The 23849-nt window shown below is 41.6% G+C and overlaps 1 protein-coding gene and 1 non-coding gene across 2 annotated transcripts in view; both read left to right on the top strand.

Moving 5' to 3' along the window:
- TACR3 (tachykinin receptor 3) overlaps positions 1-22732 on the top strand; it is an 80077-nt gene extending 57345 nt beyond the window's left edge. Inside the window, exons 4-5 of the mRNA XM_061582945.1 lie at positions 9982-10178; positions 22417-22732. Of these exons, the coding sequence (XP_061438929.1) occupies positions 9982-10178; positions 22417-22732 (513 nt within the window). The remainder of the gene's footprint in view (positions 1-9981; positions 10179-22416) is intronic.
- Positions 8321-8480, top strand: LOC133364702 (U1 spliceosomal RNA). Its single transcript, XR_009758005.1, has one exon. It is a non-coding gene; the product is annotated as a U1 spliceosomal RNA (small nuclear RNA).
- Positions 22733-23849: the final 1117 nt, after the last annotated feature.

Raw genomic sequence — 23849 nt, forward strand, 5'->3', positions numbered from 1 at the left:
AAAAAGTGCACTCATTTCTACACTTCAGATTGTTAAACTGAAATGTCAGGATGTCAGATCAAAAAATGACCTGCTGATTCCTTAGGAAAAAGTAGAACTGAAGAGAAGCATTCAAGAGACGGAGTGGAGCAGTTTGACTTATCACCAAAAGCTTCATCATTTTGATTGATTGAGGCCATATGCCTGCCAGCTCTTGTCCCATTCGGAACAGGAGTAATGGAGTGGAGAAATGCAATTTGCCGTGAAAATTACTAGATGATTTATGAGAGGAAATAATAATTTTCCAACAGGACTGGGTACTGCTTTTCAGTCCACTAAAGATGTCATATTGTAGACAAGTCAGCACTTCTGGAACTTAAGACTGATAAAAGACTGTTGTCAGGGCTGGACGTGGAAGGAGATCTGGAGTGGGTATTTATCAGCTAGGGTGGCCATGTGTTTGAAGGATGCCTCTGTTTGAAAAGATGTCTGGGTTCAAGTCCAGTTTAAAGACTGGAGAGCTGAAGAGGCTTTATAGGTGCCCATCAACACTTAGCACTTGGACAGCAGACTTGAGCAAGCACTCAATTATTATTTATTATTACTATTATTATATTATTATATACTCAATTTATTATTTTCAGACTTTATACCCTTTACCTTTATTTAGTACTGCGTGATGCAACACATGTCAATGGAGTTCCTATATTTGAAAGAGATGAATTGCCTTTTATAATGGAAAATGTTTTACATGCATATGCTCTATTCCACCTTATTTTAATTGTGTTTCTTTCCCTATATTGACATTTATTTTATTTATTTTTCATGGAAATTCTGTAATACATACAGATTTTTGTATGCTATTTTTCTTTATTCCTTTGTATTGTAAAAGTTTAATAAATACATTTTTTTAAAAAGTAATGCAAAACTGGTGATGTGGAACTGAGGTCATGCTTCCTTCATCTCTTTTATGTCTTTGCAGCAGGAATGCAGAACCTTTGTCCCTCCAGATGTTGAACGGTAGCTGCCATCAGCCCCAAGCAACATGGCCAATGGTCAGCGATGATAGAAGGAGTTGAGCAACATCTGGGGGGGCACAGGTTCCCCATCCCTGCTCGGCAGCCATCAATCTGAAACAGAAGTCAGTGATGGGACAATAAGCCGTCCATGAACAACAGCTAAATATGTTCCCTTAAGAATATGCTGCGTGCCCTTTAAGAGAAAACCTACCTTTCTTGTTGGTAGAAAACATGATAAATACATGTATGCTGTAAATGTACTGTATGTGTAGTGAACAGAGCTTGGAAGTAATTCGTTACAAGTAACATTTTGATCATAATGGAGTAATTTTATTACTTTTGTGGAGTAATTGTAATGTTTCCAGCATTACTTTTCAGCATTACTTGGGGGGGGGGGAAGCAGGGGAAGTCTTCTGCTCCTCTGATTTGTGGATGAAAATCATGTGCCTCAAACTGGGCTTCCGTGCAGCGTTGCTCTTCCCTCATGCTCTGTGGGTGGGTGGGAGGTGACGAGGGAGGAGGTGGAAAGTGAGACAGGGTGGGGTGGAGAAAACAATTGTTTAAAAAATGGATGGTAGTGGTGAAGAATGGAGTGGAGGGAAAAAGGAGCTGGAGGGCAAGAACATGGATAAAGGAGGAGAAGGGGGCAGCAGAATGGAGATAAAGAACTGTGGAGGTAAAAGATGACAACTTGTGTGTGTGTGTGTGATTTTAACTTTTTTTCTATCTCACGGGAAAATGTTTGCTTGGGTGAGTGTCCCTTAGTTGGTGACAGTGCAGGGTCCAAGAGGTGGTTCAGTGAGAGAGATTATGCTTGCTGGCTGAGTGGGGGTGGGGGTTGCACTTGTTTTGACATGCAAAGATCTGAGTAGTGGCCTCAGCCTCCCCCCCACCTCTCTTACCAGCAGAGAGCCCACCATTGCTATCTTATGGATAAAAAGAATTATTCTCCTACTTCTGTATGTGTGTGTTTATTTTGAATATTAGGCTACTTAGATGTGCAGCAGCCAGGGCCAGCACCCTGGAGGCATATTTTTAAGTAACTGAAATGTAATTGTAGTGATTACGTTTGAGAAAAAGTAAAGTAATCAATTACTTTCAGAGCAATTGTTATTGTAATGGTAATTACTATTTTTGGGCCCTGTAATTGTAACTGTAATTTATTACTTTTTTAAAGTTATCTTCCAAGCTCTGGTAGTGAAATATAAAGGTTGTGATTATTGTAGGAGGGTTTTGGGGCTGTAATTTTCTACAGGGCTATATTTATGGGGCTAAAGAAGCACTGGATAAAAGCAGTATTATTCCTTCCAAGGCTCAGGCTTCCAATCCTCCACATTCATAGTCATGAAGCAATGATTTAGCACATGTTTCCAAACTTCTTACATGAAAATTGATTAAAAAGGAATCATAGTAATTGCAGGGACAATCAAAACAACAGAAGGCCTTTTTGGTGGTTGCACTCTAGGTTGCAGTCATTTTAGCACAAAGTGAAGACCTTTTATATTTTCCCAAGCCTTGTCCTAAAACCTTTTAAAATCTTAAGATCTTGTAATACTTTTAGATCTTTGTACTAATGTTCCTTGCAATTGCTGGTTTTATTGTAGTTTTATTCTGTTCTAATTTCATAGATGTGTTTAAATTGCCTTTTTACAATCTTACTCTGTGTGTGTGTGTGTGTCTGTCTGTGTTTACTGTAAACCACCCAGAGAGCATTTGTTATTGAGCAGCATATGCATATTATAAATATGGGAATGGGTAGGATGTGCAACTCCACTTCCAGATAAATATTGAAGAGTGAATGTTTATATATCTGACACATATTAAGCCCCCCAAACCAAGCTATTCCACTGTATTTAGTTGTTTCTATGGCTTTATTCAGCCCATTGCTTAGATCCCCCACTCAGCAACTATTTTTGATATACAGCCACCTTGGGGGTTGCTGAGCCCTGTCTCCATGTCCCATCCTCAAAATTGCCTGCTGCCAATTTCTATGGGCATAAATTATGGTTGCCAGATCAGAAGCATTCCAAACCCTGAGATTTCAGGGGCGGGCCCTAGTAATGTTATGGGGCAGGCCTGAGTGATGTCATTAAGAATGATACATTAAGAATAAACCACAGTTGCTTGGAGCATACAATTCAAACAAAAACATTTCTCTGATTGGAAATCTTAGCTAAAAGATGGAGCCTGGGTAGGGAAGATTTAATCTAGCCTACTTGCTTCCGGCAAGGAGGGTTTAAGTGCCCTCAGGCAAGGCCAGTCACCAGAAGGCCATTGCAGGAAGAAATGAGATGTGATAGGAGCACTCAAGAGTAAATATGAATGCCCCTGAAGGCTGCCATTCTAAACACACTTACTAAGCCCCATAGAACTCAATAGGACTTACTTCTGAGTAGATATGGTTTGATTGTGAAGTTGGTAAAGCTTGACTAGGGATCGTCTGCAAAGATATCCCTATCTAAGCAGGGTTGGCAACCCCCTGCCTGGAATGCCCTGCCCTTACCTTTTAACATGGCTGCTCCAAACATCTTTTATAATTGTACTATATATTTTTTTTTCCACACTTGCTCATATTTTAATTGTGATTTTATTTGTTGTACACCGCCCTGAGAGCTTTCTGCTATAGGGCGGTCTAGAAATGTAATTAAATAAATAAATAAATAAATCTTTACAGATTTGACCCTTCACTTCAGAATGAGGTTTGAGAAATGAGTAAGAAGATTCTCTACCCTTTTCTGTCTACCTTGTGGGCTGCTATAAACTCACTTTGACAGCCAACTCAATTCCAGTGAGTAATAATTGACAGAGAGAAAACACACATGGTTTGGTCTACCTTCACAGGCAGCAGCTTGGGAACAACAACACTTGTAGCCACACTTCCCAGTATGTGAATTCTCTTTTACCTCTATGGGACTAGAAAGAAACCATCATGCAACAAACAAGATACATCACCAGTGGGTTTAAGGGGATTGAGCTGAGTGCATGGAACCACTGTTATTGTTTCTATGGCTGTAAGGAAGTGAGGTTCAAGGTAAATGAAATGCAAATAGAAAAAGAAAAACAAATGATGATTTCCTAAATGCAATACCATACCAACCACAAGATCCCTATGAGTAAGGCAGAAAACTCAGCATCCCACAACCAGTCAGGATTCCTAACCAAAAACGAAAACTAAAAATTCCTGGCAGCCAGTCAACCAAGGTCACAGAAATCACCATGCAGCACAACCTGACCCGGGGGCTGCAGGTAGTGCAGAATGCTGTGGCACGATTGCTGACATGAGTGAGACCCTATCCGCACATAATACCTCTGCTCTGAAATCAGGTTGGTTGCCAGTTTCCTACCAGGCCAAGTTCAAGGTGTGGTTTCCATGTTACGGATGCCACACAGTACTTGTTCTGCTCTTGTAAGAAATCGGTCCTTTAATGTGGCAGCACTTACACTTTGGAACTCCCTGCCTACTGATATTAGGCAGACGCCTTCATTGTACTTTTTTCAGCACCTGCTAAAAACATTTTTTGTTTAGGCAAGCCTACCCAGGCATGTAGAAGCTCTTATGTTTCTTATCTATTTTTAACTCATTGTTGGTTTTATTATTTTGAATGTTTTTAAATACCTGTCTTTAACTGATTTTGCCAATGATTTTATTGTTTTAATTCCATCTGTAAACTGCTTTGAGATTTTTTATAATAAAGCAGTATATAAATGTTGTAAATAAAATGCATAAATCAATTTTGGAGTCACTCACTGTGGCCCTTGGGTCTCTTTCCACTTTTAGGAACAAGGGAATCTGCCTTATACAGACTCAGGCCATTTGGTACCATCTAGTTCAGTACTGATGACATGGACTAGCATTGGCTGTCCATGATTCCAGGCAATAGTCTTTTCCAGAAATTGAATTTTGGACCTTTGCATGCAAAGCATATGCCCTACCACTGAGCTGCAGCCCTTCCCCTGTTTAAAAAAGGTATATTTTAAAATTGTTCTTTTAAATTAACTAATGAATGCATAGCATACCTAGGGCAGATCCACACCATTCATTCAAAGCATATTCAACTCACATTTGAAGCACATGAATCCCACCACAGAATCATGGGAGCTGTAGTTTGTTAAGGGTGGTGGGAACTATAACTGTGAGGGGGAAACTACACTTCCCAGGATTCTTTGGGGAAAGTCATGTGCTTTAAATAAAGAAATATTTATATAAGCATGATTATCAAAGATGTTTATTATTTACACAACCTTTAAAAATATTTGAAGTGCAATCCTATGTTTGTTTACTCAGAAGGAAGTCCCAATGTATTCAATGGGGCTTACTCAAACAGGAAAGCGTGCATGGAACTGCAATCTCAAGTGATAAGAAACTTCACTCACCCCACCCAAAATTCAGAATTGTGCCACTTTAAGCTGTTTTGCAACTGTTTATACTTGTTTTTATGGTTTTAAAGGGAATTATTTCCTGTTGTAAGCTGCCTTGGTTTCTAATCATCAACCCTACCTCACAGGGTTGTTGGGAAGACTCCATATATACACACACTGGAGATGTAAAAATACATACACCCCATATAATAGCTTATTGTCAAAACCAGTTGGTCATTGCAGAACATTTTTTTAAATCAGTATTAGTTTCCTACAAGATAAAAGCAGTGATACCTATGTAAGCCCTGCCTAATTGCTTTAAAAATAGGATTGGAGGGGGAGAGACAGATTTACAACACAGAGACAATTCTTTGCTATGTTCACTCAAAAGTTCCATTAATTTACAGCACAATCCTAACCATGTCTACTCAAAAGTAAGTCCTATTGAATTGAGTGGGGTTTACTCCGTGTATGTGGGATTAGCCTTGCAGCTTTTCTCCCAGAAAAGTGAATATTGGATTAAAGCTTCATATTGGGAAGGTTTTCAAAACCCTGCCCTCTTTAGCAGCCCAAGAAAATTTAAACTTGTTTGACTCCTGCTCACAAGAGAGGAAAAGACTGAAAGCTATATACTTATTCAATTTATGAAACAACAGTGTTCAGGCTTTGCAATGTGGTCTTGGTACTGCCTGGAAGTCAACACTTATTGGCTCAAACCTGGAAGGGCGGGGTTAGAGCAGCCAGCTATGAGCTCATTTAACAGAAGTTGCCGGGGGGGGTGAGGTTTTGGTGTATATTTCGTGAACCAGACCACCTAGAAACTTAATTTTAAAAAAAATGAAAGCGGAGAGTCCAGAGATTAAGGTGACTCATCTGGAGACCCAGAGAGGACCTCAAATATCCAGAGTGTCCGGTCAGAAACTGGAGAGCTGGCAACCTTAGCATAAATATACTTATCTGCATCTCACCTTTCCCATTGTGGGTTGAAATAGGGCAAGGGGTACAATGGCATCACTCGGGAGGGCTAGATTTGGCCTGTTGACCCTCAGTTGCTGGTGCCTTACCTTGGATAGTAAAAAAAAAAAGAAATTTGTACTAATGAATGTGTGGATTTATCTGAACAAAGTCTTAATTCTTGGATCTATAGTAAATATCAATTTCAGTATTTAGAGGGACAGGAGTATATTTTTGTGTTTTTTTGGTCAGTTCAACTACATATGACAAAGAGGACCAAAGCAGATCACTGAGTTTGCAGTGACCCAGGGCAGGCAAGTCACAACTCTGAGAACTCAAAGTCCTTTCCGGGGGACTCGAATAAGAGTTATTAAAAGGTTTCCATCATGGTATAATCCATAAGGTGCCCACAGGCATGGCTCATGGAAACATATGAACAAGCTCACTTTTAACATTTTTTGTCATGGCTTTATGGCTTCTTTGCTATCAGGCATCATCCAGAGAGATAGAGAGAGAGAGAAATTGGGACATTTAAATTAACATTTAAAATCATGTTCATAGGAACATAAGACCTTGCCTTACAGCAAGTCAAACCATTGGTCCACCTAGCTCAGTACCGTCTACACTGACTAGCAGCAGCTCTCCAGGCTTTCAGGCAGGGGACACTCCCAGCTCAACTCGAGATGCTGGGGTTTGAACCTGGGACCTTCTTCATGCAAAGCAGATGCTGTGCTACTTATATTGGTCCTTTCCTTTACAGTCAAATATGCCAAAGATGAAAAGAAAGGGTATTGTTTTTCCAAAGGATGCCCAATCTCTGCACTTCCTCCTCTATACATCTCTAGGCATTGGGGGGGGGGGAGAGAGAGATGCCCTTTGAGTTATCCCACCACATCTTATTTTAGTGTTCCTTCTCATCTTTTTTAGGAAAAAAAATATATGATTTTGCATCACTCAGAGAATACATTTCTCTTTTCTTCCTATTCATTACAAAACCTGGATCTTTTCTTTCTTAGCTATCCTCTCTGCTCCCCTGAGGGTCTTTGGACAATGAATTCCACATTCTGTTTTATGGTTATTGCTTTTAAAGTAGTGGAAAGGAATTAAGTTTAAATGCTCCTGATCTAAACATTCTTGAGAGGAGCCACTTTGTTGCTTTATGTGTCAAGCCCACATTTTTATTCATTCATTCTGTTTGTCACTGGCTTTTTGATCTGCTGATCCCCAAAGCAGCAGATTTAAAAATAAAAACAAATCAATTTCAACTTAAACACAAAAAGATAATTGAAAAAATGAAAAGAATGGGAGATAGCATTCATTCTGTATTCATGGTCCATGAGCCATGGACCAGATCTAGCATTGCAAGTCATTAGGAAAACCAAACACAGATTGTTTTTTCTTAAATTACTGAGGCCACTAAATCAGCCACCTTGAGATTCAGATATAAATTTTGTGTATGCGGTTTCTCCCTTCCCCCCCAAAAAAGATCAGTCACCATTCCATGCCCAGTAATTATGCTGGTTCTGATTGGGCTTTTCTGAGGACACTTTTTTCTCCATTTGGGTTTTCCCCCCTCCATTGTAGATTCTGTGGAGGAGAGGGATATATTTGTCCCATCTACATTACATTATTTAGTTTCTTCACTGATGACTATGGACAGGTCTCTCTTCTGTCCCTGGGGATATTTAAAAATAGTGTCTCAGTGTGAATCAGGAGCACTTACCTATCCAGACAATTAGATGGTTCTTTCTACTATAGATAAATAGAGACAGAGTTATTTTTCTGTCCGCCTGTTTCAGCCACTCCATTACATTCCCCCCAGTGCATTCTGCTTTGTATGCTAAGGCAGTAATTAACCCTGTTAACCCATGAATCAGTTTTGGGTTTGAAGAAAACTGTGACAGCAAGAGTCTAATGCAAAATATTTCACATGAAATAACTAAAGGGTAAGCCACATTTATCAAGGCCAAACATTTTTTGTGTAAAAGAGGGGGTTATCCAAAAGATCTAAACCTTGGCAGGGGAGATACTTTGATCACGAATGAGGTTTTCCCAGGGTAAGGCTCATCCATTGCACTCTGGGTGTGCTGACCCCTGCAATTTCCCCAAATGCAGGAAACTCAACTGCATAATTTTACCATTTTACTGTGTTATGCTCCTGATCATTACCCCTCATTGCAGCTCTTTTGATGCAATTTGTTTTATGAAAGAGGGTTGGCTACATGATTCAGTCAATCAAGAATCATTTACCCAGCATGATGACATCATGATAACACGTACCCAATCAGATTTGGCTATATGACAACATCTCAAAGCAGAGTGATAGCAATTGTCCTCACTATGAATGAGAGAGCACCTTTGTCCTATTTTACAGCTGTCCCGCAAATGATTGCTAAAGAGGGAATCAGTTTTTCATGAAACATCCATTTTAGCCCAGCCCTAGATATTTTCATTTATTTTAAATACATTTATATCCCACCTTTCCTCCAAGCAGCTCAGTGTGATGTATATGTTCCTCACTTTCCCCATTATATTCTCACAACAACCCTATGAGAAAGGATGAGAAGAGTGACTGGCCCAAAGTCACTCAGTGAGCTTCATAGCTGACTGGGGATTTGAACCCTGCTCTTCTAGGTCCCAGTCTGATACTCTAAGCTCTACACCATACTCAAAGAATCCAAAACCTGGAAAGTTCAGAAGGTTGCCCCCTGACACAATGCAGACCCATATATCCATTGGTACCTCAAGTCCACCTTAGCAATTTAGACCAGTGGCTTGTATCCAAAGTAATGCTAAGTAACTCATTTCATTAGCGCAAAGATTTCTGCTTGAGCAGCAGAACTTTCCCCCCTTTCCTCCCCCTGTGCACCCCCTAAATCTGTTGTGGGTTTTTTCCCAACCCTCCAGAGCAGATTTGGAGAGGGTGTGGGGCATGTGCAGGGGCGAGGAGATGGGGAGAGATTCCATTGCACAAGCATAAATCCTTGCACAAATGGAACAAGTTTCTTGGATACCACTTTGTGTGTGCCACAAATAGGGAGAATGTGCTCTGCAGAAAGGCAACTGCTGGTATGAAGCCATGCAGGGGGGAAAACATGATGATAACTATTTCAGTCTCCATTCCTTGGCTCAGTTCCATATCAGAATGCGCTGTGCTGCCTTAAAAAAAACTATATTGGCAAACGTTTGTCTCTGTTTAGCTTTCTGCTGTGTCTCTTATCATCATCATCCATATGTCCAGAATGTTGATAGATTTCTCTCATATTCTAACAGCTGCAAGTTGGCAACATTAATAATCTGGTGTTGCAAAAAACAAAAGACATTCAGGAGCGATTATGTCAAAGACATTATGATTTCTGTGAATTTCCTACATGGAAGCCCTTGAAGATCAAAATTGAAGATCAAATTCCAGTCAAGTATGGATGGGTGCCTATATTTTTTCCTTTTCCTGATGATGATGTGCATGTCATGTCATGTATCAGTGTGATAGTTATCCCACAAGCATAATATACTAAATTATATTATCAGTGAATTTTTTTCTTTTGATCTTGTTGTATTGCTCTGTTATGTGTGCCATGTATTTTAATTCTGTTTCAAAATAAAAATCAAATTCCATTATTAAAAGACATTCATTCTGTATGGTTTTCAAAAATTGCTGTCTTTTTTCCAGGTGGTGAAAATGATGATTGTTGTCGTCATGACATTTGCAGTCTGCTGGTTGCCGTACCACATTTATTTTATAGCAACTGGTATCTATGAGAACTTGGGCCGGTGGAAATACATTCAGCAAATCTACCTAGCCACCTTTTGGCTTGCCATGAGTTCTACCATGTACAACCCCATTATCTACTGCTGTCTCAATAAAAGGTAAGGAAAACTTGTAGCATGTATGATTGTAATTTAGGAATAACCTGCCTGATAATGGGAATCCTGGACATTTTCTATTCACTTAATCATATTCTCAAATGAAGATATGTACAGTCAATTCCCCCATTATGTCAAAACTTAGTTATTCAAAACTCTTATGATGAACTCACAGGGACATACAGGTTAATAAAATCGTATTAAAGAAGAAGAATTAATTTATAATAATGTCTAATCCCCTGCCATTTTCTCACAATCACTAACGTAAGTTAGACTCACCACACAAAATTTAATTAGTACACTGTAGTGTGAAGAGCATGGCATGTACAACCGGGAGACATTAAATGATGAAAGAGGTGGGATCACATCCCACTAGCTCAGTTCCTGATTGCCACTCATTGAGCAATACTCACCGTGTGAAATGTCCCATGCAACATGTGAATGTCAGGAATAAGGTCAGTAGGGAGGGTAATGTCAAAGTGGGGTCAATAGAATGTGATTCTACCTCTCTCCATCCTTTTAGTGCAGGAGTGGGGAACTTGTGGCCCTCTAGACTTTGCTGGAATTACCATTGTGAAATAGACAGTGGGTGTTTATCCTTCCAGGCTTGAAGTATAAGGGAGGCCCTGCCTACATTTGAACATATTTCTTACAGTTGTCAGTTTCGTGTGAATACATATTTGGACATCTGGAGGGCTTAAATTAATTTATAAATTTAACCTAAGATGGATTGACTGATTGGTAATGTGAGTTGATGGTGGTTTTGTATTGTTATTCTTTTTCTTTTCTTCACTTTTTAATTCTTTTTCTCTCTCTTTCTGAAATTTGCAAATAAAAAAAATATTTGTAAAAAAATATGTTGCTGGACTACAACTCTCATCATTCTTGCCCATTCGCTATGCTAGTTGGAGCTGATGGGAGTGGGAATCCAACACCATCTGGAGGGCCACAGATTCCTCAGCCCTGTTTCAGTGGATCCATGGAGGAATGACTGAATAGGGCTTCTGAGCTGCCCTACCACTGCAGCAGAATCCAGGGTTGTTGTTGTTTTAAAAGCACTTTTTCCAAGTGCACGAATTCCCCATCAGACACCCCACACTAAAAAAAAAAAAGCCAAATGAACACAAAGCATGTTTTGCTCCTTCCTTACACCCTGTATCGGTGGAGGTTTCTCCATAGGGGTCAGTAGTTCTTACCTACCATACAGTGATGATTCATTTATGAATCTGCCTTAGCTGAGTAACTAATAGGCATGAAAAAAGAGGAATATTTTATTTATAAGGATGCAACAGAGCATTATCAACATGAAGATGCTGCAGAAGAGGAGGTTCCAGCCAAAAGGAAGTTGTTTTAATATGGTTTGAGCAGCTTGTTGTTTTCTTTAAGCGTGGAAACTGAGTGCATTCTACCCTTATATAATTTTTATACATGCTGTCCCTGACTTTGCCTGTCCTTTAAGTGCTTAATAAACACATACACCTAACGTGTCTCATCCCCCTGCCCATTTTTCAAAGTGCACGTTATTAGCTTTCCAATGCACACACACACAAAATCCAACTCCATATTTTGTGTTCAGCTGCACACTAAAAAAACAAAAACCACTTGGCAGTATCACATAGTACAACCCTTCCCGGATGGTATCACTTCAGATCACAGGTTGAGGATCATATGTTTGAATGTTTTGCCAAGTTAGATACTCTCTATACAAGGAAAAGTAACATATCAGGAAACAGGCTGAGCTACAACTGTGCTCCATAATGTTCACCACATAAACAATCTAATGTTTACAGGAGAAATAGAATGGAGTATCTGAGAAGAGGACATGGCTGGCTGGAATCCTGAACAGGAGCAATCCACATTGCAACATTTTATTACCGTATATATTTATATCCCACTGTTCCACTTACCAAAGTAGCCACCAAAGCATAGAATAGTAGAGTTGGAAGGGGCCTATAAGGCCATTGAGTGCAACCCCCTGTTCAATGCAGGAATCTAACTTAAAGCATACCCAACAGGTGGCTGTCCAGCTGCCTGCTGGAGGCCTCCAGTGTTGGAGAGCCCACCACCTCCCTAGGTCATTTGTTCCATTATCATATCACTCATATCAACAGTTAGGTTTTGCTGATGTTCAGTCGAAATCTGACTTCCTGGAACTTGAGCCCATTATTCCGTGTCCTGTATTCTGGGATGATTGAGTAGAGATCCTGGCCCTCTTCTGTGTGACAATCTTTCAAGTTCTTGAAGAGTGTTATCATATCTCCCCTCAATCTTCTCTTCTCAAGGCTAAACATGCCCAGTTCTTTCAGTCTCTTCTCGCAGGGCCGTGTTTCTAGTCCCCGCAACAACATTCAAAATACAATAAAACTATTGGCCCTTAAAACAATTAAAAGCCAAAAGAAAAGAAAATAAATCAGCAGCAGCAGCACAGCAGACAGTTAAAACAGACAGATTACATTACCAAAATGATAGGAAACTTGAACACAATTGCCTTTGCCTGTCAGCAGAAGCAAGGTGGAGGAGATGAACCTCCTATGGGAGAGAGAATTCCATAGGTGGGAGAGTCACTGGAGCTAATGAGAGCTAGAGCCCAACAACAACTGGAGGGCCAAGATTCCTCATCCCCAGTCTAATGTATAGTGCAATATGTCCCCAATACTGTTGCACCATAAAATCTTTATTCTACCTATCTATCCACTAATAAAGCCCAATTTTTTATGTGCCAGTTTTAAAGTTTCTTATAATGGCAGCACAGATTTGCAAGTATCTGACAAATCTGGGTGCCCTCATATCTTTGTGTGCCTGGATTCTATGGTAAGTTCAAGGCCCCAATATGTTAACATTGGTGTACATGCCATGCCAACATTGTGCCGAAAGAATTGTCTTTGCCTTTCCTAATATGAATTTTGTCTGACATTTCTCTAAATGCTGCTGAATTGAAGTTGCAATCCTATGCACACTTACCCAGGAGCCAGCAAGAATTGAACCCAGAGCATAGTGGAACTTACTTCCAAGAAAACATGCAAAGTGTCCAAATCTAACAGGAGTAATTGCAGGTGTGGGGAACCTTTGACCCTCTAGATGTTGCTGAACTACAACTCCCATAACCCCTGGCCACTGGCCATGCTTGCTAGGGCTGATAGGAGTTTCAGTTCTGCAACATCTGGAGGGCCAAAGGTTCCCCACACCTAGTAATAGCATAATTCATAAATGAAATCGGTGCCTAATTCAGTACTGAGTAACTGTTACAGAACATTATTTTGAAATCTCTTTGGGAAGAGTGCCAAATAGCACACTATAATTGCTGCAGTATGCATGCAAATATTTTCAGATGACTGCAGAAGACTAAAAAACAGATAATCCACCATCTTTCAACATGTTCATTACACACCTGTCTGTTTCAATCTCATTTCATATACACCTAATCCCATCAGGATTTGCACCTGGTATAAAAATATTCATCTTTTATGCCCCTTACCCACCCAGCCCACCAAAAGAATACGAGTCTAAGCATTTCTACTGTATTTTTGTATGCAGTTCTGACTATAAACAATTTCTCCTAATGTAGTGCATTTTTGTATGTTATTTTTACTAATATATTCATTTTTATGCACACTTTCTCCAAATATATGTGTTTTTGTAAACATTGCTTACTTGGAGAGCTGCATCACAAAATTCAGATACGTGCAAATTTTGAAGGATGATGGTGTTTCAGTCCTCATGTTTCCGAAAGTGTAGATTTGATAAATTCTGCTTTAAATGTGACCTGAATCAAATTTCTTGCCCATCCCTACCTTGAACTCAGATGCAAAGTGGCAATGTCATATTTTGGCAGTAGGGCTCCTTGCTTTTAACACTTGGAAATTCAGCTGGTGAAGGCTTCCTCCTAATTGCACCTAAATCAGTGTTCTTCAATCTTGGGTCTTCCAAATGTTCTTGGACTCCCATGATCCCTTGACCTTTGGCTATGCTGTCTGGGGATCATGGGAATTGTAGTCCAAGAACATCTGGGGACCCAAGGGTGAATAACAGTGGCCTACATCACTACCTATTTGTTGAAGTGGGGAGTGATGGGCTTTTGACTTGTGAAATCCAGCTGCCAATTCATCTTCAGCTGTGATGCATGGGAAAGTCACTATCTTCCAGCCTGACCTACTTCATAGGCTTCTTATGGAGCTAAAATGTTCCTCCGAGGTGGAATATAAATGTAACAAACAAATGCTAGGAAACATTTCACCACTTGACATTCTGCCTCCCATGAGTCATTAATGGCCTGGGGGTAGCTTTTTCCTTCAGCGATACTGTTAAAAGATTGAGCTTCCATTTGAAATTATCTTGAATTAGCAGCCCTTCATTATTGAGCCTGATGACACTTTAAAGTCCAACAGATTTATTGCTGCACAAACATATGCCACAATCAATCTGTTCATCATTATGGTGCCACAAGGCTCTTTCTTGCATTTATTGTAACAGACTTAACACAGCTCCCCTGCCATCCAGCCTGGAACTTGCCTTCATAATGGTTTGCAAGATGTAATTGATTGCCTTCATAACTGATGCAAGATGTGTACATATTGGACTTGGAATGCAAAATGAATTAAAAGAAGCACCCTAGCGAGGGAGCCTGCTCCACGAGCTAGAGGGAGCCCCAGCTGACAAAGCGTCAGGGCCCCAGCTGACAAAGCGTCAAGGCGAGTTAAGCAGCAGAGCGAGTTCGGCAGCAGGGTGAGGAGGCCAGGGCCCCCCACTCTGCCCGTCCGTTCCGTAACCTCAACTAAACCGCAGTCTCCAATCCATTGACGTAATAAACCTTAAACAAAACTATGCAGGTAAGAAGCCAGCAGGGGTGTGGGGGCTTTCCAGTGTTTTGCACCGCCTGCAGCATGTACGACTATCTGCCTGTTGGACAGAAGTCGTGGGTGTGCTCTCGGTGCAATGAGCTCCTGGCTCTCCGGGAACGACTTCATTTCCTTGAGGCCAAGGTGGCAGACCTGGAAAAGCTGAGAGAGGCAGAGAGGTGTGTGGAGGAGGCCTTCAGGGACGTTATAGCTGTGTCCCACTCCAACGATGATAGCTCTCCTGCTATCATGGACAATGATGGTCTTGGGGAAGGAGAGCGTCCAGCTGAGGAAGAGGGAAATGATCCCTTAGAAGGGACCCATTCCTTGGGGGATGAGCAGCTATCCTCTCGTGCCGAGGATATATCTCCAGGGGGTGGAGGGATCCTTGTAGTGGGTGATTTGATCATTAGGAACATAGACAGTGGGGTGTGTGATGGGCGTGTAGACCGCAAGGTGTTTTGCCTGCCTGGTGCGAAGGTTGCGGATATCACCCGTCGTTTAGATAGTTTGGTAGACAGTGCTGGAGAGGAGTCAGTGGTCGTGGTGCACGTTGGCACCAACGACATGGGGAAATGCAGCCGTGAGGTCCTGGAAGCAAAATTTAGGTTGCTAGGTAGGATGCTGAAAGCCAGGACCTCCAAGGTGGCTTTCTCTGAAATGCTACCGGTTCCACGCACAGGACCAGCCAGACAGGCCCAGCTTTGCAGTCTCAATGCGTGGATGAGACGATGGTGTCGGGTGGAAGGGTTTGGATTTGTTGGGCACTGGGGAACATTTGGGACAAGCCGGGCCTGTACAAAAGGGACGGGCTCCACTCGAACCAGAATGGAACCAGACTGCTGGCACTTAAAATTAAAAAGGTAGCAGAGCAGCTTTTAAACTGACTGAGGGGGAAAACCCGACAGGAGCTGAGGAAGGTCCGGTTCGGAATAAACGTCCCCCCTGGGATAAAAACCAAAGAAATGATGAAATTTTAAAAGGGGTAGGCCTAGAAGTAGGCATTGTGAGAGCAGGGGCACAGGATATCAATTCAGAAGAGCAAAATTACCACAGGCCAAACCACAAGTGCCAAAGACACTTGAAGAGAGACACTGCTTACAAGTGCCTGTACACTAATGCTAGGAGCCTCTGAACCAAGATGGGAGAACTGGAGTGCTTGGTCTTAGAGGACAGCATTGATATAGTGAGCATAATGGAAACCTGGTGGAATGGAGAAGACCAGTGGGATACGGTTATCCCTGGATATAAACTATATCGGAAGGACAGGGAAGGACATATTGGTGGCGGAGTTGCTCTATACGTGAAAGAAGGCATTGAATCCAGCAAGCTCGAAACCCCAAAAGAGGCAGACTTCTCCACAGAATCGTTGTGGGTGGTGATACCATGCCCCAGGAGGGACTTAATACTGGAAACGATCTATCGTCCCCCTGATCAAAATGCTCAGGGAGACCTTGAGATGAGATATGAAATTGAGGAAGCATCCAAACTAGGAAATGTGGTAGTAATGGGTGACTTCAACTACCCAGACATAGACTGGCTGCATATGTGTTCCAGTCATGACAAAGAAGCAAAGTTTCTAGATATTCTAAATGACTATTCCCTAGACCAGTTGGTCATGGAACCGACCAAAGGGACGGCAACCCTGGACTTAATCCTCAGTGGGGACCGGGACCTGGTGCGAGATGTAAGTGTTGTTGAACCGATTGGGAGCAGTGACCACAGTGCTATTAAATTAAACATACATGTAAATGGCCAATTGCCAAGAAAATCCAACACGGTCACATTTGACTTCAAAAGAGGAAACTTCACAAAAATGAGGGGATTGGTAAAAAGAAAGCTGAAAAACAAAGTCCAGAGGGTCACATCACTCGAAAATGCTTGGAAGTTGTTTAAAAACACTATATTAGAAGCTTAACTGGAGTACATACCGCAGATCAGAAAAGGTACCACCAGGGCCAAGAAGATGCCAGCATGGTTAATGAGCAAAGTCAAGGAAGCTCTTAGAGGCAAAAAGTCTTCCTTCAGAAAATGGAAGTCTTGTCCGAATGAAGAAAATAAAAAAGAACACAAATTCTGGCAAAAGAAATGCAAGAAGACAATAAGGGATGCTAAAAAAGAAATTGAGGAGCACATTGCTAAGAACATAAAAACCAACAACAAAAAATGCTATAAATACATTCAAAGCAGGAGACCATCTAGGGAGGTGATTGGACCCTTGGATGATAAGGGAGTCAAAGGAGTACTAAAGAACGATAAGGAGATTGCAGAGAAGCTAAATGAATTCTTTGCATCTGTCTTCACAGTGGAAGATATAGGGCAGATCCCTGAACCTGAACATTTGCAGGAAGGGATTCTGAGGAACTGAGACAAATAGTGGTAACGAGAGAGGAAGTTCTAGGCTTAATGAACAATATAAAAACTGACAAATCACCGGGCCCGGATGGCATCCACCCGAGAGTTCTCAAAGAACTCAAATGTGAAATTGCTGATCTGCTAACTAAAATATGTAACTTGTCCCTCGGGTCCTCCTCCGTGCCTGAGGACTGGAAAGTGGCAAATGTAACGCCAATCTTCAAAAAGGGATCCAGAGGGGATCCCGGAAATTACAGGCCAGTTAGCTTAACTTCTGTCCCTGGAAAACTGGTAGAAAGTATGATTAAAGCTAGATTAACTAAGCACATAGAAGAACAAGCCTTGCTGAAGCAGAGCCAGCATGGCTTCTGCAAGGGAAAGCCCTGTCTCAGTAACCTATTAGAATTCTTTGAGAGTGTCAACAAGCATATAGATAGAGGTGATCCAGTGGACATAGTGTACTTAGACTTTCAAAAAGTGTTTGACAAGGTACCTCACCAAAGACTTCTGAGGAAGCTTAGCAGTCATGGAATAAGAGGAGAGGTCCTCTTGTGGATAAGGAATTGGTTAAGAAGCAGAAAGCAGAGAGTAGGAATCAACGGACAGTTCTCCCAATGGAGGGCTGTAGAAAGTGGAGTCCCTCAAGGATCGGTATTGGGACCTGTACTTTTCAACTTGTTCATTAATGACCTAGAATTAGGAGTGAGCAGTGAAGTGGCCAAGTTTGCTGACGACACTAAATTGTTCAGGGTTGTTAAAACAAAGAAGGATTGTGAAGAGCTCCAAAAAGACCTCTCCAAACTGAGTGAATGTGCGGAAAAATGGCAAATGCAATTCAATGTAAACAAGTGTAAAATTATGCATATTGGAGCAAAAAATCTTAATTTCACATATACGCTCATGGGGTCTGAACTGGCGGTGACCAACCAGGAGAGAGACCTCGGAGTTTTAGTGGACAGCACGATGAAAATGTCGACCCAGTGTGCGGCAGCTGTGAAAAAAGGCAAATTCCATGCTAGGGATAATTAGGAAAGGTATTGAAAATAAAACAGCCGATATCATAATGCCGTTGTATAAATCTATGGTGCGGCCGCATTTGGAATACTGTGTACAGTTCTGGTCGCCTCATCTCAAAAAGGATATTATAGAGTTGGAAAAGGTTCAGAAGAGGGCAACCAGAATGATCAAGTGGATGGAGCGACTCCCTTACGAGGAAAGGTTGCAGCATTTGGGGCTTTTTAGTTTAGAGAAAAGACGGGTCAGAGGAGACATGATAGAAGTGTATAAAATTATGCATGGCATTGAGAAAGTGGACAGAGAAAAGTTCTTCTCCCTCTCTCATAATACTAGAACTCGTGGACATTCAAAGAAGTTGAATGTTGGAAGATTCAGGACAGACAAAAGGAAGTACTTCTTTACTCAGCGCATAGTTAAACTATGGAATTTGCTCCCACAAGATACAGTAATGGCCACCAGCTTGGATGGCTTTAAAAGACGATTAGACAAATTCATGGAGGACAGGGCTATCAATGGCTACTAGCCGTGATGGCTGTGCTTCGCCACCCTAGTCAGAGGCAGCATGCTTCTGAAAACCAGTTGCCGGAAGCCTCAGGAGGGGAAAGTGTTCTTGCACTCAGGTCCTGCTTGCGGGCTTCCCCCAGGCACCTGGTTGGCCACTGTGAGAACAGGATGCTGGACTAGATGGGCCACTGGCCTGATCCAGCAGGCTCTTCTTATGTTCTTATGTTCTTTTGTTAGAAATTGGCCCTTACCTTTCTGCTTCCTTCAGCCTGAGATGTTAACTAACTTTTTCCTCTGTTGGGGAGTGGGCTGCCTTTTAATTTTCATCTTACTTTGATTCACCCACTTTAATGAAAAGAAAACATTTCACCTGTGATGGCCATAAGAACACTCTAGCCCAGCTACATCTCTCACCTTTTTTCATGCCAGGGCTCAGCCTTGAAACAAATTAATAAAGAAAATAATGCATATTCTTATTTCCTGCTGAATAAACACAGACCACTTATAATCCTGGAATATTTATCAGCATGTTTTTATAGAGGCAGATTCTTAAGCTGAGCCTTTATATCTTGAGGGGTGGCTAACCTGTGGCCCTCCTGATGTTGTTGGACTCCTTCTTCCATCAGCCCCAGCCAGCATGGTCAGTGGTCAGGATAATGCGAGCTGTAGTCCAGTAACATCTGGAGGGCCACAGGAGGCCTGGCATGCATCCAAAGACCATGAGAGCGTGATGAATAGAATGTATTACAACTTCATGCCAGTTTGTACCAGGACAAACATGTAAACAGGCCCTTCAGAAATTAATTGATAAAAGCATGTTAGACATTTGGAGCTAAGGAAATCAGTTAGTTAGTGTCACAGAATGATAGAATTTTAAAGTTTTATTCATTCATTCTTAAATTTCTATCCTGCCCTTCCTCCGAAAAGAAGTTCAAAAGCTGGATGCACTGGAGGCTGATCTATTAGGGTAAATGGCCCCAGACAATCCGCTCACCTGTCTGTCTCCTTTCTTACAAGCAGTCCAAGGGGTGGCATTGGCTGTCAGCTTTCTCCTCCTCCTTATGTCCCCTCATAGAACTCAGCAGGGAGGAAGATGGGGAAAAAACCCAAATGCTTTGACTCTGGCTCTCATTGACTCTGGCTCCACCTACTGTTCATCTCTCTGCATTCCACCTTACGAGTCCCAAAGGACACCAGTCACCACTGATTGGAAGGGACATTGTAAGTCATTGAGTCCAACTCGCTTCTCAGTGCAGGATCTCCAGTGCAGGTGCAGCATCCCTGACAAATGGCTGGGCAGCTTTTGCTTACCTCCAGTGAAGGGGAACTCTGGTGACATTCTGTTCTACTGTCCAACAGCGCTTACTGCTGGGAAGGTTCTCTTAAACATTAGCTGAAATCTGCTTGCCTGCAAATTTCCACCCATTGATTCTGGTGCTCTCCTCTGGTGCAGCAGAGAACAAGTCAGCTCCAACTTCTGCATGGCACCTTTTCAGATACTGGCAGATAACTATCATGTCCCCCCTTAATCTTCTCTTCTCCAGCTCTTTTAACAATACTTCTTAATTTCCAGACACTTCATCATCCTGGTAGTCCTCCTCTGGTCAACAATTGGTCTACATCTTTCTTAAAATGCCCAGAACTGAACAGAGTACTCCAGATGCATACTGTTTGATGAACTGCCCAGTACCTTGCAAAATTTGTCAAAACTCAGGTCATACTGTAGGATTTTAATTTTATCAAGGATTTTTAATTAGCTACCAGGACTTAAACTGGAGGTATCCTATACATTTACTTTCTCTGGTCCCAGCAACTGTTGTTCACCCACTGGAATTAAATTGGCACAGTCAAGACCCTGAGTTCAAAGGTTTAGCAAAAGCTTTACTGAAAGCACATGTGCACAGTTTCACATAGACCTCACGTGTGTAAAAAGAAAAAACAACGAAAAGGTTTCTCACACTTACAGCATTTTACTAGTAGCAAGTGACTAGTAGAGGTGACCTGTCAGCCCAGGATCCTATACTCTCCAGGATATAATCCACATGGGCAGGAGTCCAAGTCCAAGAGATCAATCTGAGCTCATCTTTCCATCCCTTTTTATACAGTTCTTAAAACTTTGGGGTCCAGAAAAAGATAACAACCATTCCATTACCCAACTGGTTCTTTTAATTTCCCACTTTTCCTTTACCAATTACTTTTGGCACTCCAGCTGCTATGGATGTGTATACCTCAGATATCCTCCATGTGTTCTCTCCATGACTCAGAAGTTCCAGCAAGTCCCTAGATGCATACTTCCCATTTCTTAGCAGGCACATGTCAGGTAGCACACATCCATGCACAGAGTACCTTCTCAGTTGAACCCTCATTCTCATTTCCCTGTTCCCTGACATGTCCCTTTGTTCTGCCTGTTCCCCTTTTTCTGTTCTCACTGCAGCCAAACCACAAGTTACATTTTCTGCCATAGTAACTGTGTTGATATAACATCTTTCCCCACCACTTTTATGCACCTAAGCTTGCAACTTCGTGCCATTTGATGCCTCCTAGATCAGCCTTTCCCAACTTTTGAGTCCCCAGATGTTGCTGGACTACAACTCCCATCAGCCCCAACCAGCATGGCCAGTGGTCACTGTGACGTCCTTCCCTGGTTCTCCCTGTCAGGTTCCCACCTGCTTGTGGCTACTGCCTTTCACTAGGCACCACCAGGGATACCACCAGTCCGGACCGTTCTTTATATGGTTTCTCACTCCGCTCTAGCACAGATCTCACTAGATCCCCCTGCTAGGCAGCACCACCAGTCACGTCCTATAACCAATACTCCCAGAGACTTTGCCTGAGTCTCTCTCTAGCTGGTTACTTTTGTGACTGCGTGCTTATGCTGTTCCCAACCCCCTTGTATCTTTATAGATAACGCATACAACTCTGGGTTGCTCTGGATACTTGAATTGTTATTATTCCTCCCTTCACCGCTGCCACCATTAGATATTGTTTCTGTTCAGCCTTGGTAATTACCTTGCCCTCCCTTCTGGTATGTATATCCCCCAGCCAAGGATCAGGCCTTTGGTAAACCAAATAAGTATTTATTAAATATCAGAAATAACAAGATTGGTTTTAGAATGTTTCACAAGCGTATGGTTTCATCTATTCCTGTTTTGTACTTGACTTATTATTAATCAGAACTCCAACTCCCTCTTTCTCCACACTCCTGACCTCCACCCTCAAACACCTCTTTCTCCACACTCCCAACATCCACCCAGATTCAACTGTCATTCTTCCATTTATACTCCCAGCCATTCAAACGCTCAGCCAATCATCCAGCATTCTACTGCTCATGTACTCCCCCCTCCTCTTTCTCTCCACTTACCATATGTCTTCTATATAAACAGCACTTACCATATTTACACTATAAGCAGGAACATCACAGTCACGAATTATGGGAACTGTAGGCCAGCAACATCTGGGGACCCAAAGACTGGGAAAGGCTGTCCTAGAGTATAAATGTATTGTGAGTGACTGGGTTTCTTTCCTTCCAGGTTCAGAGCTGGTTTCAAGAGAGCTTTCCAATGGTGTCCTTTCATTGAAATATCTAGTTATGATGAACTGGAACTCAAGACGACCAGGTTCCATCCTACTAGGCAAAGTAGTTTATACACAGTTTCCAGAATGGAATCCAGCATGTCAGTAGTGTTTGACCCCAGCGATGGAGAAACCACTAAGTCTAGCCGCAAGAAAAGAGCTCCTTCACAGGAAGCCAGCTTCAATGGTTGCTCACGCAGGAGTTCCAAAGCCACTTCAACAGTGTCAAGTTACATCAACTCCCCATATACATCAGTGGACGAGTACTCATAAAGCCTTAAGTTGAGATATTGAGGATGTGGGAGAAAGCAGTATTGCTCATAGGACAGTGCTATTCTGCCTTAGAACCAAACATCCAAGCTTCTGAAAGGCAACCAGGCTTCAAATCCTGAGCACTGATTGCATGTGTATATTTATCTATATATTTATGTCATCATAAGCCTTCTTTGGCTCAGTGTGTCTCTGTGCTTTGGAAAATGCAACACAGACATGAGACCTGTTTACATCCGTCTAATGACATAGTGCCATGTTGTAAAATGGAATGTTTATATGATTTATACAAAAATGGGCTGTATCCAGAGTTAATTAGATTCCATTGAAATCCATGTGAGTCATGGCTAACTTAAGTCTCACTTATTTCAATGAGACCAAAGCATACCTACCTTGCTGTACTTCCAGCCCAATGAAACTGGTTCCAATCCACATTACATGTGGACCTTTTATTTGGAATTAAGGTAACAGTGGTTCTTATCTGACTTGCTGACTTGTAAATGTTACCATTTAGAATGGCACAAATGTCTACCAGCACTAGGTTCATTTTCAATATTTAATGTGATGGGTGAGAACATTTTTTTAAAAAATATTCAAATTCTTTGAGAATCAGATTTAGCTGGTCTTCAGTACAGCATTGTCGGATTACTCTTCGCTATGTAATTAGGAAACAGCTAACCTTTCAACAGAAGGACTTCTGTCTACAGTTAGCAGGTTCCTGCACCATCATCTGGAGGCCTACTCACTGCATCACATTATGATGATGATTAATTTTATTTACATTCTGCCATTTCTATTGACAGTCGAGACCAGGGAACAACATAGTAACAAGTGCAGCAATTGTACACAATAATTAAAAACAAAAAGCACAACAAAAAGAAAACCATTATACAGCAGTGGATGTGCTTGAATTTGATGCAAATGTTCTCTGACACACATATACATCGGAAATGATGCTGAATTGCACATGACCTTGTAGAGCAGGGAGATGGTAATTTTGAAACATAAATAACCCATATGTTCTATCCCTATCCACAAGATGACCTTCTGGCTAGTGAAGTTTATTTTCCAATTTAAGTGTCCTTGGGGCCACCAGCTACAGAGGAGCTGTCTAGCAAGA

Source organism: Rhineura floridana, chromosome 9 (assembly GCF_030035675.1).
Source record: "Rhineura floridana isolate rRhiFlo1 chromosome 9, rRhiFlo1.hap2, whole genome shotgun sequence".
NCBI lineage: Eukaryota > Metazoa > Chordata > Lepidosauria > Squamata > Rhineuridae > Rhineura > Rhineura floridana.